General features: G+C 39.9%; 1 protein-coding gene across 1 annotated transcript in view; it reads left to right on the top strand.

Moving 5' to 3' along the window:
* The window catches only part of COL1A2 (collagen type I alpha 2 chain), a 61,456-nt gene extending 49,012 nt beyond the window's left edge, over window positions 1-12,444 (top strand). Inside the window, exons 42-52 of the mRNA XM_044429570.1 lie at window positions 941-1,048; window positions 2,093-2,146; window positions 2,259-2,366; window positions 4,448-4,501; window positions 5,169-5,276; window positions 6,322-6,375; window positions 6,515-6,622; window positions 8,128-8,374; window positions 9,781-9,971; window positions 10,898-11,140; window positions 12,007-12,444. Coding sequence (XP_044285505.1) covers window positions 941-1,048; window positions 2,093-2,146; window positions 2,259-2,366; window positions 4,448-4,501; window positions 5,169-5,276; window positions 6,322-6,375; window positions 6,515-6,622; window positions 8,128-8,374; window positions 9,781-9,971; window positions 10,898-11,140; window positions 12,007-12,153 — 1,422 coding nt within the window. The 3' untranslated portion in view covers window positions 12,154-12,444. The remainder of the gene's footprint in view (window positions 1-940; window positions 1,049-2,092; window positions 2,147-2,258; window positions 2,367-4,447; window positions 4,502-5,168; window positions 5,277-6,321; window positions 6,376-6,514; window positions 6,623-8,127; window positions 8,375-9,780; window positions 9,972-10,897; window positions 11,141-12,006) is intronic.
* Window positions 12,445-16,941: the final 4,497 nt, after the last annotated feature.

Raw genomic sequence — 16,941 nt, 5'->3', positions numbered from 1 at the left:
TATTTGAACATCCCATTTCTTGTTGGGATGTTCAAATAATTTATATGTAGTGGCAAGACTAATCCCCTTGTGCAGGGGTATATGCAGAGAGGAGAATACCTAAATTTAATTTTATCACTTCCCCATTAAAAATCTGTCCCCAAACTTTAATTTATGTATTATATTCATATCCTGTGTGGGGTTCGTAAGCAGTCCCATCCAGGAACTGACCAGGCCCATCCATGTTTAGATTTAACCAGGGTGTGATGTACCTTAGATTAGAGGAGAGCAGATTGTGGCTTCTTTGTTGTTTCATCCTGCAACTCCCATCATCCCTCATCACTGGCTACACTAGCTTGACTGATGGTAGCTATAAGACAAAACCTCCAGAAGGCACAAGTCACTCACCCTTGCTTGAGACTACAGCTTCAGAATCTATGAAAAAAATGTGGCATCAGTATTGCCTACCAGGCGTTTGCTGCTGCTTTGACATTGTGAGTCACTGCATAGTGGCCACATTTTATGGACTCTGGTATTAGGATCCAGTGCTGGCCTGAGAGCTCAGCTAGGCCCTTCATGGTAATAGTCGTCCGCTGTCTTTGGCACAGACAAGGATAATTGTTCCATTCTGGCAGGGAATGTTTTTGACCTTCTCTGAAGGAAGGTCAGGGATTGACTGTTTGACAAGTGGAACAGCGACTACTGGTAATGTCTTGAACACTGGCCCATCAATCCTTCATTTGCCCTGGTAACCCAAATTGCTGCTTCCACTAGCACAATGATTCTGAGACTGCCCACATTCTTTCCATCTGCTTGCCCTAAGTCCTCTGAACAGGAGCCTTATCACTTTTATATTCTGACACTATCAGTTAAATAATGAATGGGCATGGATTATATAAAATATTCCTAGTTTAGTGTATGAATAACAGTGAAATGTTATCTGTGTTGTTTTTGTTTTTAGGGTGATTTTGGCCCCGTTGGTATTGCTGGTCCCCCAGGTGCTCGTGGCCCATCTGGTCCCATTGGTGCCCCTGGTGTGAATGGTGCCCAAGGCGAAGCCGGGCGGGATGTAAGTCATTCTTTTTGTCACAAGAATGGAAAAAACATAAAACACAAACACAAAATACCCAAGTTTCCTGAAGTGTTTAAAAAAAGTAACTGAATGCCCAGTTGTTTTTCTTCCTCACTGAAGAATTGTAATTTTAAATATTTATTTTTATTCTAATGAAATAAAATGAGGATAGATAAATGTGATAGGAATTGTAAAGTACTTGGTGCACTGAAGTGCACTTAAAAATAATTGACAACCATGGGCTTGTTTCCATGGAGTGATGCACTCTAAATTCCATCACTTTCTATACCAGAGAACTAAACACATGCATACTCCCAGTGAAACAAGGCTGCAGTAGTGCATACAGGCAGTTGGTAAAGTGAAAACATAAGAAGGAAAAAGTATAATGATTATATTTAAAAGAAAACAAATCTTTCCCAGTGAGGTACAAAGTTTATCCACTAGTCTAGAAAATAGATCAGCAGTCCACTGTTTTAAAGTGAATAAGGTGAAGCTATAATAGGATTATCATAAATGTACATAAACAAAATACATATAAATAAACTGGTATGTTTTCATATTTACATAGCACTTAACAAAACACTGTGTACTTAATGATACTTAGGGATTTTCACAAATTACATTAGGGATAAATTCTGTGGTATAAAGAAATTGTCCCAAAAATGCAAGCACTGATTTGTGCACTATTAAAGTTTGGTACTCTGCCTCCTTCCCCCTCTTTCCTTTTTCTTTATATGCCATCAAAACCATCATAGTTATTACTAGTGAGTCATAGAACTCAGCAGACTTAAGAAGTTGGATAAGGGACATACTGTTGTTCAGTATTCCACAACCAAAGGTAAAACTAGAAATTTGGAACAAAACGATCACATTGCAAGTAGAAAGTGATACAGGATAAGTGAATTATTCCATTTAAGCCTTTGACCCATTTTGTGCCTTGGGGATGGAAAGAGGCCGTTAAGTATGTACTGAGATTTTTTATTTAGTAAAGCTGAGCTTCTTAAAAGGTCTGTGTGATATTAACATATTATTTCTCCACAGGGAAATCCAGGTAGTGATGGTGCTCCTGGTCGTGATGGTGCTGCTGGTTACAAGGTAATCCTGTTCTTCCTTCTCTAAAGTTAGACATTTAGACTGTGCTTTTCACAAGCCTATTTTCACATACTTATCTAAATCAACTGCTTTTCTTTTGCATTCATCTTTGTAGGGGGAACGTGGTGCTCCCGGCAACACTGGTCCCCATGGTGCTCTTGGTGCTCCTGGCCCCCATGGTTCTGTTGGTCCTGCTGGCAAACCAGGAAATCGTGGTGAACCTGTATGTGACCTTTATCCATTGTGTAAAAAAAGGATTGCCTTTTTGTCAAATGAAAAAATGAAAACAAAAGTCAGATGTGAACCGTTGGTGTACATTGAAGAGGATGGGCCCTGTGTTAAGACATATTGAACCCAGCCTCTGTCCCTGGAAGGCTCTTCAAGAGATATCGGTTAAAGCATTAGGAAGGCTTACTGCAAAAACTCTTGGGAGGACCTTTAGGCAGAGCTTTCATAATCTATTCAATTGACCACTTGTATTTTATATTGAATTTAATTGTGATTATTTATTGGGCTGTGTTTGGGATATTATGCAAGTGGGGCCCTGTAATTAATTTTTTATTAGTATTCCAGCTTGCCACCTGTTCCCTCTTCCAAGTCTATTTTATCCCATTATCCCTGTTTTAGTCTATCCTATTCTACTCCCTCAAATAGGTACTTAGCATTCTGTGAGCATGCTTGGTCCTCATGGTGCTGTTTGGGAAGAGTTTTTTCCTTAAAGATATTTTGCACTTCTGCAAACATTGGGGTTCCACTGAGCATGTCGATACCTCTCTCTTGTTTTTCAATTTTTGCAACAATCCTGTTGACACTTATTAGTTGAGTTAGCAATTAGAAAAATTGATAATTTTTGTTATCATTCTGACCCCTGATAGGGGATGATAAGAAGACACATACATTTTGATGATAATGTTGTCGATAATACTTTGGGCTCTATACAGCCTGTATCTGTAAACCACCCTTTCTCATCAGTTTCCATGCCTGTACAAAAGCATGTGCTCACAAGCACACTATTTCCCTGGGTTCCATAAATTTGGTTTAGAAACATAGAAACAGCAAGTTGGAAGGGGTCTCCTGGGTCATCTAGTCTGACCCCTGGCTCCAGCTGGCTCCACTCATGACATGCCTACCATGTGCATGTCCAGTCTATCCTTGAACACCCTCACTGATGGGACTTCTCTGGAAGCCCATCCCATACCCTGGGGGTCCTAACTGTCAGGAAGTACTTCCTGGCATCCAAATTGAACCTTGGTTCCCTGAGCTTTGCTCCATTGGAACACGTCCTGCCCTCCTCTGCAGGGGAGAACAGGTCTCTACCCACCTCCGTGTAACACCCCCTCACGTACCTATGAGGTGTAGGTGGCTACTATGCACCTATAAGATGTAGGTGGTTTGTCCTTCCACTACCACCTACATCTTCAGCACAGAGAATATTCTGCTGCTCATGTTGATAAGCCTTCAGTCTCCCAACTTTTCTTACACTTAAACCTGTCTCTTCATTATCTTGTGAAGAGGAAGCAGATAACAGGGTTGAGTAAGGATTTCAGTAAAACAGTAGGATGGAATCATCTTCATTCCCTGTTGATTACTCCGTAGTATGTACCTCCAATTTTCCTTGGAGCCCTACTCTGCAGAGTACTTGCATAATGGCTAGTCTTATCCTATAAGCTACAGTGTATGGTTGAGTCTACCACTGCCGCCAATTCAGCAGTATCAGAATGCAGCAGGAATGACTCCATTCCTTATCACTTCTCAATGAACTAGAAAGCAACCTGTGGGATGGAAGCAGTTTATTTTGTCCTCAGGCGGAACAGCAATGGGACAAGAGGGGGCCGTGGTATCATCTGTCACTCCCCTATGTGTCATGAGCTTTCTCCCATTACACTGTGGAACTTCCTTGGAACTGAAGCCAATTTGCAGTCAGTTTCAGAAAGCAGTGCCTTTGGCAAGGAGGCACTTTCATTCGGGCAACCATTTGCTCTGATTGGCTTTGGGTGTTATAAAATGTATGGGAAACAAGGAACACAAGTGACTCAAGCTCCCATTCATTGTTTTTCTCTGCAATGCATGCAGGAGAACTTTTACATCTCTTGCCCCATGGTGAGATGCATGCTAAACTGTGTTTCTGCCATTGGAGAAATAAGGACTTCTAATGCAGAGCACAGGAAGGTTGAATCACTATTTGCTTTCCTAGTTGAATAAACAAATGGAACAACTGCTAGGCAATTTATTCTTTAAACAGGGAAGGGCATTTTGTCATCACAAAGTGCAATAAGCATCTTTTCTGTTGTGCTACCATTTCAGGGTCCTGTTGGTGTTACTGGTCCTGCTGGCCCTGCTGGTGCAAGAGGTCCTTCTGTGAGTCTGTTTTCTGTTTTGCTAAGTCACTTCTTTTAAATAGAAACACACTTTGGAGATAGGAGAGCAAGACTTTGGAAATCAGTTAGAGGGATACATGAATCATGAGGAAATACTGTAATGAGTAGTAAATGGCAGTAGTATTTCCCTTATAGCTGGAGGGTTTTGAAATGATATAAGAATTTTCATGGGGCACAAAGCACAGCTAAAGATGTGGGAGAAATTAGTTTGATTCACATTTTAGGGTGAACTTGCCTCCTTCTGCACTTTCAAGATCTTAGTCTGTTCCTTTCAACATAGAGCTGCCTTTCCCAACCTGGTGGCCTTCAGATATTTTGAACGTCATTTCCTATCATCCCTGGCCATTGCTTCCTGGGACTGCTAGGTGTCGCATACCAAAACATCTGGAATGTGCTGGGTTGTAGAAGGCTGGTAGAGTGTTCACCAAAAGATTTAATGCAATAGAAAGGAGGGGAAATCCCAAAAAGTGCAAAGGAATATTTACAAAAGGATCTGTATTCATTTTGAGCCTCAGTTCTTGCTTAGTGGAATCATTTTTGAATCAAAGACTGATCTTGCACAAGTCTAAAAAGAGAACTGAAACTATCTCTGGGGATGGGAAGCTCTGAAAATCTTCCATGCTGACTTTTTCTTTCCCTCCTGATAGGGCCCACAAGGAGCACGTGGTGAGAAAGGTGTTACTGGTGATAAGGGACCCAGAGGCATGCCTGGTTTCAAAGGACACAATGGACTTCAGGGACTGCCTGGCATTGCCGTAAGTATATTGTTTGAACAATAAAACCAAATGACAACAGAAATAGAGCCAACCAGATGAAGAGAAAGATTGCCATGTCTTGGGAAAAGCATTTCTGGGGTAATCCCTACCTTCATAAAGTTTCCATTTAATCTAGGGACCTGCAATAAAATGTGGTTGTGTAACATGCTCCATTCTGGGTTCTAGCCAGCAAGCCAGGCATGCCACCTCCCAAGATACTCAGTTTCATTCTTCCTACTCTCCACCCCATTTCCATTTCCACCCCAACAGTCAATCCCCATTCCATGTCTACTGAGTGTTGTCTTCATTGGATTGTTTTTGAGATTGCATTCTCTTAGTATACATTTTTTTCATAAACAGTATTTTGGGGTGTCTGCAAATCTGGGGTTCCCCTCCCCCAATCTACTGATACCTCTGTCTTGTGCACAGATGGCATTATTTTGGTTGCATGGGAATTGACACAGGGAGAATTATTTCACTATTAGTATATAGGACAATACACCATACTGCCTTCTATGGAATCAAACCACTAGCTCAGGTAGCTCGATATTGCTACTCTGATTGTCAATGCCTCTCCCAAGTCTCAGGCAGGCATTCAACTACCTAAGATTGTTTTATGTTCTTGTAATTTACAAAAACACAGGCACTGGGAATTTGAGCCTACTTAAAACCCCAATCCTCTAGCCTGGAAATCATGCCCCCAGTTGCAGATTTTTGGGACAGGCTACCATTCTGCAACAATGTAGGAAAGGGATTTTATACACGCTGAAACATTATTAAATAAACCATGTGATTTCTCAGGGCTGACTCCTCCTAATAAACAGAACAATGAATGAACTGTTGATCAAAATATGTCCTCTATTATATTCCCCCACCCAAAACATAGTTTACCAATTGTGCCTGGATAAATTTACTGTAAGGAGACAGGATTAAACCACTACAGTGTTTCCAATAATTGCTTCTCTCTCTCTCTCTCTCTCTCTCTCTCTCTCTCTCTCTCTCTCTCTCTCTCTCTCTCTCTCTCTCTTTCCCTCCCTCCCTCCAGGGACATCATGGAGAACAAGGTCCAACTGGTGCTTCTGGTCCTGCTGGCCCAAGGGTATGCCCATTTCACTGATACTCTCTATATGGCATTTCGAACAATCATATTGTATTAAAATTCTATGATTTATGTATGTGTGTGCCCAATCACATACAAAGCACACTGATTTGGTGATATTTTCCCTCCCTTATTCTAGGGACCTGCTGGTCCTTCTGGTCCTCCTGGCAAAGATGGTCGCAATGGTCTGCCTGGACCTGTTGGTCCTGCTGGTGTGCGTGGATCCCCTGGTAACCAAGGACCTTCTGTGAGTATGAATGTGGCTGCTGATGGGATGACCTAAGACTAGAACTTTTAACATGAACAGTATACTCCTTGCATGCACACTCAGTAATAAGCTCTGTGGAATGTAGTGGGCTTACCTTGGAACATCCATGCATATGGTTTGGCATTTGTGTATTTCATTGCAGCAAAGTTAGTTTTACTAAGGCTGCAATTCTAAGCACACTTCCGAAGGAACTGTACTGTTGTAAACTGCCAGGGACCATCACCTATTGGATGGTACAGAAATAAATAAATGCATAATAACAAATAAGCCCCACTTGAACAGAGTAGGATTCAATTCATATGAAGCAGACTTACTCTGTAAAGTTTGAAATGAAGGATTCCTCCTTCCCCTTTTATGTATCCTAATAGCAACCTACCTTCCAGTCATCATCTTGCTCAATATTTTATAATGAAAGCAGCCTGAATCCTCTTTGTTGGGTGTTCCAGAAGAGATTTAATGACATGCCAACCCTAGTTTTAAACACATTTGATTAGTGTAAATCCTGTTGATTCCAGCATAGCTTTACCTTTTAAACATCTCCCAATTTTAAAGTATCTCGTTGCTTTTCCCAACCTGGAGTTCATTCTGTTGAGATAAACTGAATTTACTATAAAGTAAATGTCTGTAGTACTGGGAGCTGAGGATGCAATCCTAGATAAAGTTACTTGGGAGTAAGTCTCATGGAGGATAATATGGCTTATTTCTGAGGAGGCATATATAAAATTTTACTGTTTGCTCAGGTTCCTTGCAGAGAGGGATGGTTCTAAATTTCTTCAATTAATGCAAGTTTAATGTGGCCCTCTAGATATTTCTGGAGTACAAATCCCATCATCCTTATCATTAGTTATGCTAACTAGGGCTGATGGGAGTTGTAGTCCAACAACATCTGGAGGGCCACCCATTCAGCATAGATGCCAGAAGACTTCCTCCAAATGAAATGAAAATAACATTACATTGGTGTGGATTACTGGAGTAAACAGGCCTAAATAAAATTACTTGGAAGCATATCCTGAAAATTTTAGTGGATCCATATAATAACAATGCAGTGTAAGAGCAGTTTTTTAAAATTGAGACTGTAGTGTAAGAGCACTTTTTAAAAAAATGTGTTCACTCCATCACTATGTGGTTGTTTAAATTACAATTTCAGACAAAGTTAAATAATGTAGATTTCACTTGAACTGTTTTGATATTAAATTCTTCCTGATTTAGTGCTCACACTGAGTCAGAAAAAGGGTCCACTGTCTGATTGGCAAGTGCTTCATTTACAGCACATGCTCTACATTTTGTATCTACTGCCTATTTCCAACCTTAACATAGACCCACTTACCAGACACTTCTATACCAGACACTTCAGACAGGAGTTGCTGCTCCACTGGCTACATTTAAGCTATTCATATAGATTAGGTATTGGACCTTCTGCAAAACCAAGGCAAACTTGCTTTAAACAAATGCATTCTTATTTTTCTATCTCTGAACATATTTAGGGTCCCCCAGGCCCACCTGGTCTTCCTGGCCCACCTGGTGCCAACGGTGGTGGATATGAAATTGGGTATGATGCAGAATATTACCGGGCAGATCAGCCTTCTCTTAGACCCAAGGACTATGAAGTTGATGCCACCCTGAAAACACTGAACAACCAGATTGAGACCCTCCTGACCCCAGAAGGCTCCAAGAAGAACCCAGCTCGCACCTGCCGTGACTTGAGACTCAGCCATCCCAAATGGAGCAGTGGTATGTTAGTGCTAGTTGCCTTGACTGCTAACTTACTGGTTAGGTATGTCATTTGGTGTGGTACTTGGCTGGCTTTGGCAGTTTAACCTTATCAGTGAAATTCTGTGTGTGCAGATGATGACTGGGAATCTGTCTCTGCTACTTAATCTGGCCCACGGATGCATAAGAATATATCCTCATAGCTTTTCATTTTTGTCTTGGACAGCAATACACAACAGAAAGAAAGCAGACACACTAGTAGATAGTTGGGGCTGGTCTCGTATCTCTCAGTCATCTCTGTGATTGTATATGGGAGGGTAGGCAGACTTCACTCACTCACTCACTCACTCACTCACTCACTCACTCACTCACTCTATTCCTGTATTTCATTTCTATGTTGCCCCATAGGCAAAACAAGGATCTACTTTGCTTTTTTCCTAGCAGCGTGAGGTCTGCTAACTGAAGTGTGGTGCAAAAGATGTACACTTAAAGAATTATGAACCCAAAAACTTGTTTTGGATCCCAGAACTGAACACAGCTCACAGTCCTTCCGTACAAAAAATGCACTCCTAGGAAAAAGTCCATGTGATGCTGTTATTTTTAAACAATTAGAAGTCAGAAAGCCTTGTCAAACACAAATCACCCAAAGAGCTACCAGTAGATCCAGATATACCATCTGCTTATCACTAGTGTAGGGGTTACAGACAGATGGAGGTTCACACTTTTCCTTTTGGCAAATCTGAATCTTCCTTGGAAGTGCTGTGCTGATTCAGATCCAGCACCTGTAGATTCCAAGAATTTGATCTATGAGCATATCCAGCCACCAAATAATCCTATTTTCATTGAAATTCATTTTGTAGTTGATGCATTTTTGATGTAATGGGGATTTTAATATTAAATTTGTTAGAGCAGTCCCTTCTTTCTCATCCCCACTGGTTTGATTATCTATTACCTTTCCATACCGGACCATTCCCTAAGTGGTTCACAATAAACAATAGTATTAGAATGCATCACATTGGACAACCACCACTCCCCACAACACATATGCACAATTTGTTACAAACTGGAATAAGTCAAAAGCAACTACTCAGTAAGCATATCATAAATTCTTTATAGGGTGTTAATATAGATGTGTACATGACAAGAACAAAGCAAAAATAAAATTAAGAGAATAAAACGAGCTTAAAAAACTAAGTCAAGCTAAGTTAATTTGAGTCTCACTGAACTGCACTAGGCTGCAGCAGCCTGGCTTCAATACATTTCAGGGAGCTGTATGCCCCAGTACTTCTCAGATATTCATAGCAATAAGCTAATCATGTAAACAGAAAAGTAAAGATCATTTCAAAGATTTCATGATTTCTGAATTATCATTCCAGCATTAAATATGAAGGTAAAGCTATCCTTATTGTTTCTTTGCAAAATGTCAGGTTTCTACTGGATCGATCCCAACCAAGGCTGCACCATGGATGCCATTAGAGTATTTTGTGACTTCTCCACCGGTGAGACTTGCATCCATGCCAATCCCAGAAGCATCCCAGCCAAGAACTGGTACATTAGCAAGAACCCTAATGAAAAGAAACATGTCTGGTATGGAGAAACTATCAATGGTGGCACTCAGGTGAGTTTCCTTCCAGTAAACATTCTGATAAATGTATTGTCTAACCCTAACCTTAACCATAACCATTCACTGATTGTCAGGTATCTTTCATTCCATGATGCACTCATTGATAGAATCAGATTTTTTTGTACAAAAATTTTGTTAGCATGAATACAGTCTTGTGCAATTTCCCCTAAAGTATAAAAATGGTGCACAGATTGATGGAATCTGTGGAATGACTTGGAAAACAATCCAATACAGAATCAGCAAGCTGGAATTCTACAATTCCCAATATATTGGAATATTTTGAGAATTTATTTGACATTCTCAAGCCTGAACCACAGAAATAAAAGGAATGATCATAGTAATAGCTATGTATAGATCTATCCTTCAAATCTCCATTAAAAGCTATTTGAACTAGCAGCCATCACCATATTGGTGAACTAGCAGCAATGGTATCAGTTAAAGTGAATTGTGCTTTGCCTGAAGAAGTAATTCTTTGTGGCAGCCTTGAACCTACCCCCAAAAACCTTTAGTTGTTGACTTGACTTTTAAGTACTACTGCACAATTTAGTTGCTCTCATCTTCTCCACATCATTCATGTTCAAGAAACTGCTATCAGGTGTCCATTACAACCCATTCACAAATGGGTGAATGGTAATCCCTGTATTTTACCCAATTGCCACTTTGATATGTTTTTTGTGGAAATGTTAATAAATTCACATGGAATGACATTTTCTATGAATAGGGTGCAAGTTGCATTAACTTGAATTAAACTTTTGTCATACTTGAATATCTCCTCGATATAAATCCTTTAAAAAATTCCTGTTTTAAAATGCTGATGATTTTGCAAATGCACCGTACATCCATTAGGCTTACACATACAACAGATTAAAAAATTAATGTGATATTAACTGAAGGATACTTACCAACCCTTCTCTTTTTAGTTTGAATACAATGAGGATGGTGTGAGTAGCAAGGACATGGCCACCCAACTTGCTTTCATGCGACTCCTGGCCAACCATGCTTCCCAGAACATCACTTACCATTGCAAGAACAGCATTGCTTACATGGACGAGGAAACAGGCAACCTTAAAAAGGCACTCTTGCTGTTGGCATCCAATGATGTTGAACTACGACCTGAAGGCAACAGCAGGTTCACTTTCACCGTTCTTGAAGATGGCTGCTCTGTAAGTATTGATTCATTACTGCTTTTTGAAAAAACAGTCTTTGGATATTCCTTTTCTCCTACAGAACTACTTTGACAAAAATCTGGCTCATGTAGGGCCATTTATAGCACAATCCTGTACATGTTCAAGAGGAACTTAACCCAGGAAAGTTTCTCTAAGACTGCACTCTTAGTTTCAGATTTTGTTTTGAAGGGCATGACAGTTTTTCCCTACTATAATGCATACAAATTGAGCAGAATAGTAAATTCATACTGTAGAGAATTCACTCCCTGTCTCTGTGTTACTGAGATAATTCCCTGGCCCCAGAGAATTCATTCATAAGAAAAGGAGAATTTACAACAGATAATTCCCATTGTTCTTCCTGTAGAGTGAAGATCATGAAAGGATCATCGAGTTCCAACAGTTCTAATTAACTTTAGTTTACTCAGAGTATATACACAGGCATTTTATCATGAAATGTGAAAAGCAGTCATGTCTCCAACAACTTGGAACATATGATAGTCACTCACTAGGAAGCCTGACATGCACGTCTCTAGTTTCTGTATACAAGTGCAAATCATAGAATCATAGAATAGTACAGTTAGAAGGAGCCAAGAAGGCCATCAGAGTATAACTGTGCAGAAATTAGATTTGAATCGGAAAATCATGAGATTCCAGGTACTAATTCTGAAGATAGCAAAAGAGGGGATGGAAAGCATGAGTAAGTAGGTTGGAGTCTGGGGTCTTCAGCCAGGTTTGGTAGTACAGAATTGCTGAATTGCTGGGGCTTGAATGATAGGTAAGTGAAGTGGGACTTACTAATTGATCCTTACTAGAAAACTTATTGAGGCATAGATTGCTAACTCCTCTTTGCTATTTCCTTCTAGAAAAAGAACAACCAATGGGGCAAAACTATCATTGAATACAGAACAAATAAGCCATCTCGTTTGCCCATCCTTGACATTGCACCTTTGGACATTGGTGGCGCTAACCAAGAATTCGGTGCGGACATTGGCCCAGTCTGTTTCAAATGAATGAACTAAAACTAACTTAAAACCAAAAAAAAAAGTATTCTCTCTTTGCCATTTCTTTTTTATACTGAAAGCTGACTCCTTCCATTTCTTCTGTTCATCTACTTGCTTAAACTCTGGGCGAAAGAGGCGAAGGATTTATTGGAACGATGTGCAATGCAATTTAATACAGCCCCAAAAGGAATCAGAAGTTTTTCAAGATTTTATCACCTTGTTGTGGAAAATGTCAGCCTTTGTGTAAAAAAAAAAATACAAAAAACCAAAAACTAAATAAAAAAAATCCTGAAAGTTTGCACCACTTGTGGCCTTTGAATATCTTCCACAGAGGAAGTTTAAAACCACAACTTCCAAAGGTTTGAACTACCTCATACACTTTTAAGCCAAGTGTGATCCACATTCTTATACATAAGATTTGAGGTGCTTTGGGTCCCATTCAGAATAGGAAGGTGCTGATTTAATATTATAGAGTATATTACCAATACTTGAACTTTAATGGTGCTAAAGTCATTTGAATAGAAGCCAACCAATCACTTTTCTGTATTAAGTTGTATTGTTTCTTTGGAATCTGTCTCAGAATAAAGTCAGAATGTCCCATCTCACTGCCAGACTAAGCATGTGGATCATTTCTCCCCTACCCTACCCCATCTTCGTCCTCTTCTCAACATCAGATGTCCATGCTTTTAAATCTCATTTTCATTCTCTACAACGGGCAGAAAAGGAATCATCATTTCTCAACGAAAAAAATTGTACCTATTTTGTATATGTGAGATGTTTAAATAAATTGTGAAAAAATTGAAATAAAGCATGTCCAGTGTTCCAAAAGAAACCACTGAATGAGTAAAGTTCCTTGATTAAGAGCATTAACAAATATTTTTGCACCTTATATTTACGGCAGCTCTGCTTCTGTTCCATTAAAACATAACAAGGTAGAAGGATGCAGTATCACTTTCTACGAGTCTCACTATACTCATTTTGAATTTTTGGGGGCAAGTGTTTTGATTAATCTAATTGCTGAATAGCCTAGGCCCTAGAGGCTGCTTTGTTTTGATTAATGAGTTGTTCTTTGTGGCATACAAACTATTAAATAATACTTGCCTTTTCCAGCAAACTGTACATATAAACATAGCATCTCTTGTTTTTTATAATTCTTTGAGATATGCTGATTCTACAGAACTATTTCCCAATTAAATCCATCTAAGAAATTATATATAATTCCATTCTAAAAAAAAGACAAACATCACTTAGTCTTCATAGGCCTACTCACAACTGTATTAGGACATATTTTCCCCTTGAACTGAATGGATTTGTTACTACTGTTTCACATACAAATTGATAAAAACTACAAAGAAGTTTAGGATTATACTCGATGGATCAAAAGGCAAACCCACATATCCAGAAAAAGCACATGATATAGTATTTTTTTGGCTGTACTAGTTCAGGGAATACTTTAAATCTTACCAGCCCTTGTAAAGCTAGCCTATTAAAGACGATGGTTGTGGCTTAATCTCTTTAGTATACCAGTTTTCTATGTGCAGGGAGTTTTTGAGGTAAGGAGCATTCAAACACAAGAGTGCCCTTATGCATTCTGATGTATAACAAACCACAAAGGCAAGGCCATGAGGCTTTTTCTGAATATATAGGTTGGTGCTTGATAGGTATCAATGGAATTATTCCATAGTGAGGATTGATTTATGCAGCTAAGTTGTATATTCAGCAATATCGCCTCATGATGACGCTTAACATGGCGGCAAAGTTGTGAATGAGCCCAGTTTTGGGACACCATGTCAGCACTTGTCGAGATTCTAGGTTTCCCATATGATAATGAAAGATTCACAGATGCCTGCTGAGGATGTTCCCTATTGGTTTTCATTGAAACATTCTTTCTGGAGTCCATCTTGAATTATGGTCTTCGCTAGAGGGATTTTGCATTGCTGGTTTGTTATACAGAAACATGAAGGGGGTTATTTCATAGACACACTAAAAGGATTTTGCTATAATGGCACAATTTTGACCTATTTATAAGAATGCAGTGTTAAAGAAGAACATTCTGGATTAGAAAAAGAATAAAAACCCTTTCATAAATTAGCCTGTAAGAGCATCAGAAGAGCCTGACGGAATCAGACCAAAGGCCTATTGCTAATCTTTGCAAAGCCACACATAGTCATGGTTGAATAGATTCTTCCTGCCCATACTCCCCAGCAACTGGTGTATTTAGGCACACTGCCTCTGCTACTGGAGTTGGCATATATCCATCTTGCCTGTAGCTATCAACAGCCTTCCCTTCAGTGAATGTTTAATTCCCCTTTAAAGCCTTCCAAGTGGGTGGCCATTACTATATCTTGGGGTAGCCAATTCCACTGTCCATGCACTGAATGAAGAAGTGCTTCCTTTTTTCTGTCCTGAATCTACTGCTATTCAGCAGCATGGGATGAATCAAGGGTCTAATATTGTGACAGAGGGAGAACAACACCCTCTTATTACTTTTTTCACACCATGCATAATTTTGTACACCGCTGTCCTGTCCATTGGGCCAGATCCATTGTTCCAGTAAAATGGCCATCTCAGACAGCTGATTCAGAGTGTCATGAAAAGAGAGAAGATTGGGCTTTTGATTGTTTTACTGTAAGGAAGAGAAAGAAGCTATTGGGGATTTTTTTTTTTTTTTTTTATCTTAATGAGCCAAAATAACGTGATTTACCTTGGGTCTGAAACTGTGCCCCTCCAGACTGAAAATGCCCTTGGCCTGTTCTTCAAAAGCACAAGATGCTCATACGAGTTGTGCCATAATAGATCAATAATGTGGTGTTAGGAAAATGAACTCTTGCCCAGGAAGGGATGTCTGCCTGGGCTGCTGATGCTGATTTGTATCTGATCCTCACTGAAAATGATGGGTGAATTTGAAGCAAGCAGGAATGTGCATCCCCTTCTGGAGACATTGGCTGCCCAAAACAAAGATCAACTACAGCTGGATCAGGGCTTTTCATTTATATTTTATACACATCAACAGATCTGGAGCAAAAGCTTCCATAATGCAAAATGCAACAGATGCTGGAGCGTGATGTTTCAGTAACACATTGTTAAGAATGTATATTCTGCTGCATCCACGTCTTGCCTTAAGGAAATTACAGCATAGCCTATCAGCTGAATGGCTGGAAATCAAAGAATTTAACCTTATTTGCATCATTTGCAAGGTCATAAGCAATTTTAACACTTCACTGCTTTCTTACTGTGCTTGCAAAAGTGCCAGGGAAACACCCATTTAAAAAGAAAGAGATGAGCCATTTGTGACTAGAGAAGCAATTTTCCTGGCTGGACTTCTACTTCTTTATAACAGAGGCAGAATCTCCAGAGCCTTGACCCTTTGGCTCACATCATACCTACTCAGCAGAGCCAATGGTGTAGGATGGTGGGATTTATTGGCCAACATCTCTGGAGGGCCACAAGTTGCCTCTGAAGTGCCACAGAGTGAACAAATATATTATGCATGTTCATAGAATATTCAACAATAAAACATTTCTGCCCATTATGCAGCTGTTAAACACACATAAATCTTTGCAGAAAAGGGGGCATCTGTATTAGAAATCTGAATCTGAATCATGGAGAGTCCACTGTTATTCAGAAAAATAGAGGCGAAGGGGTACTCCGCTTTTCCCCCCTCTAAGAGTTGTTTCCCTTAATTCCAACGTTCAAGTCAGGTGTGCTTCTCTATAAAGTCAAAATGGCACCACCACAAGCAACAGGAAAGTGACTGCGACATTTATAGAGTGCAATGAACTTTTTTAAAAAAATGCCAATGTGGCAGGGAATGTCAAAAATAGGTGAACATTTTCATTGGACATGGAATGTTGATGAGCAAATTATGGGGAGTCAAGGAGAGAGAAATGTATGGAGTGGCTGGAACCCTGGGCAGGAGCACTCTACAATGCAATTTTTCTTTGCATGTATTTCCATTTCTCACATTAAAAATGCTTAATTCATTTACTCTGTTGTACAATATGAGGACGGTGCCATTACAGTTAGACTCTACCTTTCTTCCTCTTGAAAAAAACCCAAGGTGGCTTACAAGGTCTCCCACATTTCATTTTACCCTTCCACAAGCCTGAGAGGTGGTCCAGGCTGAGTCTGACCTAAAGTCACCCAGTGAGCAGGGACTAGATCTTGGAGCTTCTGTGTCCCAGTCTAGTGCTTGAACTACTATGCCACAGTGGCTTTCTTTGAAGCTGGTTAAATGTAAGGAAGGAAGGAAAATTGAAATTATTCTGTTTGAATGCATGGTTACAGGCTGCCACCTGTTGTCTTGGAAAGAAAGTGTTCAGCTAAAGCACTGATGGCGAACCTTTTATAGACCAAGTACCCAAAATGCAACCCAAAACCCACTTATTTATCGCAAAGTGCCAGCACTGCAATAAAACCTGAAAACTGAGGGTTTAGTTTAGAAAAAACACCTCACAGCCAGTCCAAGCAAATATACATATAACCTCGGCAGGGCATTGACCGTCCATGTGAAAGCTTGGATGAGTCGCAGCTAATGAGACGGTGCTCGTGAGGTCATTGCCTGGTGCCATTACTCCTTTCTGAGCATGCGCGTGGTCCCTATGTGTGCTGTTATCCAATGCGAGACTGGGGTGCCATAGGTTCACCACCACTGCCCTAAGCCTACCCTGGTGCACTCCCCTAACCCAACTATAGGGAAAAAAATTCTATTGAAAAAAGGGCGAATTTAAAAAAGCCTTCTTAGAGTAGCTTTTTCTGCACAGCTTATCATTTCTCTCCATTCTAAACACATTCCAA

This window comes from Varanus komodoensis, unplaced genomic scaffold, assembly GCF_004798865.1.
Source record: "Varanus komodoensis strain SLA01 unplaced genomic scaffold, ASM479886v1 scaffold2, whole genome shotgun sequence".
NCBI classification, from domain to species: domain Eukaryota; kingdom Metazoa; phylum Chordata; class Lepidosauria; order Squamata; family Varanidae; genus Varanus; species Varanus komodoensis.
The sequence above is the reverse complement of the archived record's forward strand: the minus strand, read 5'-3'. Positions and strand labels throughout refer to the sequence as shown.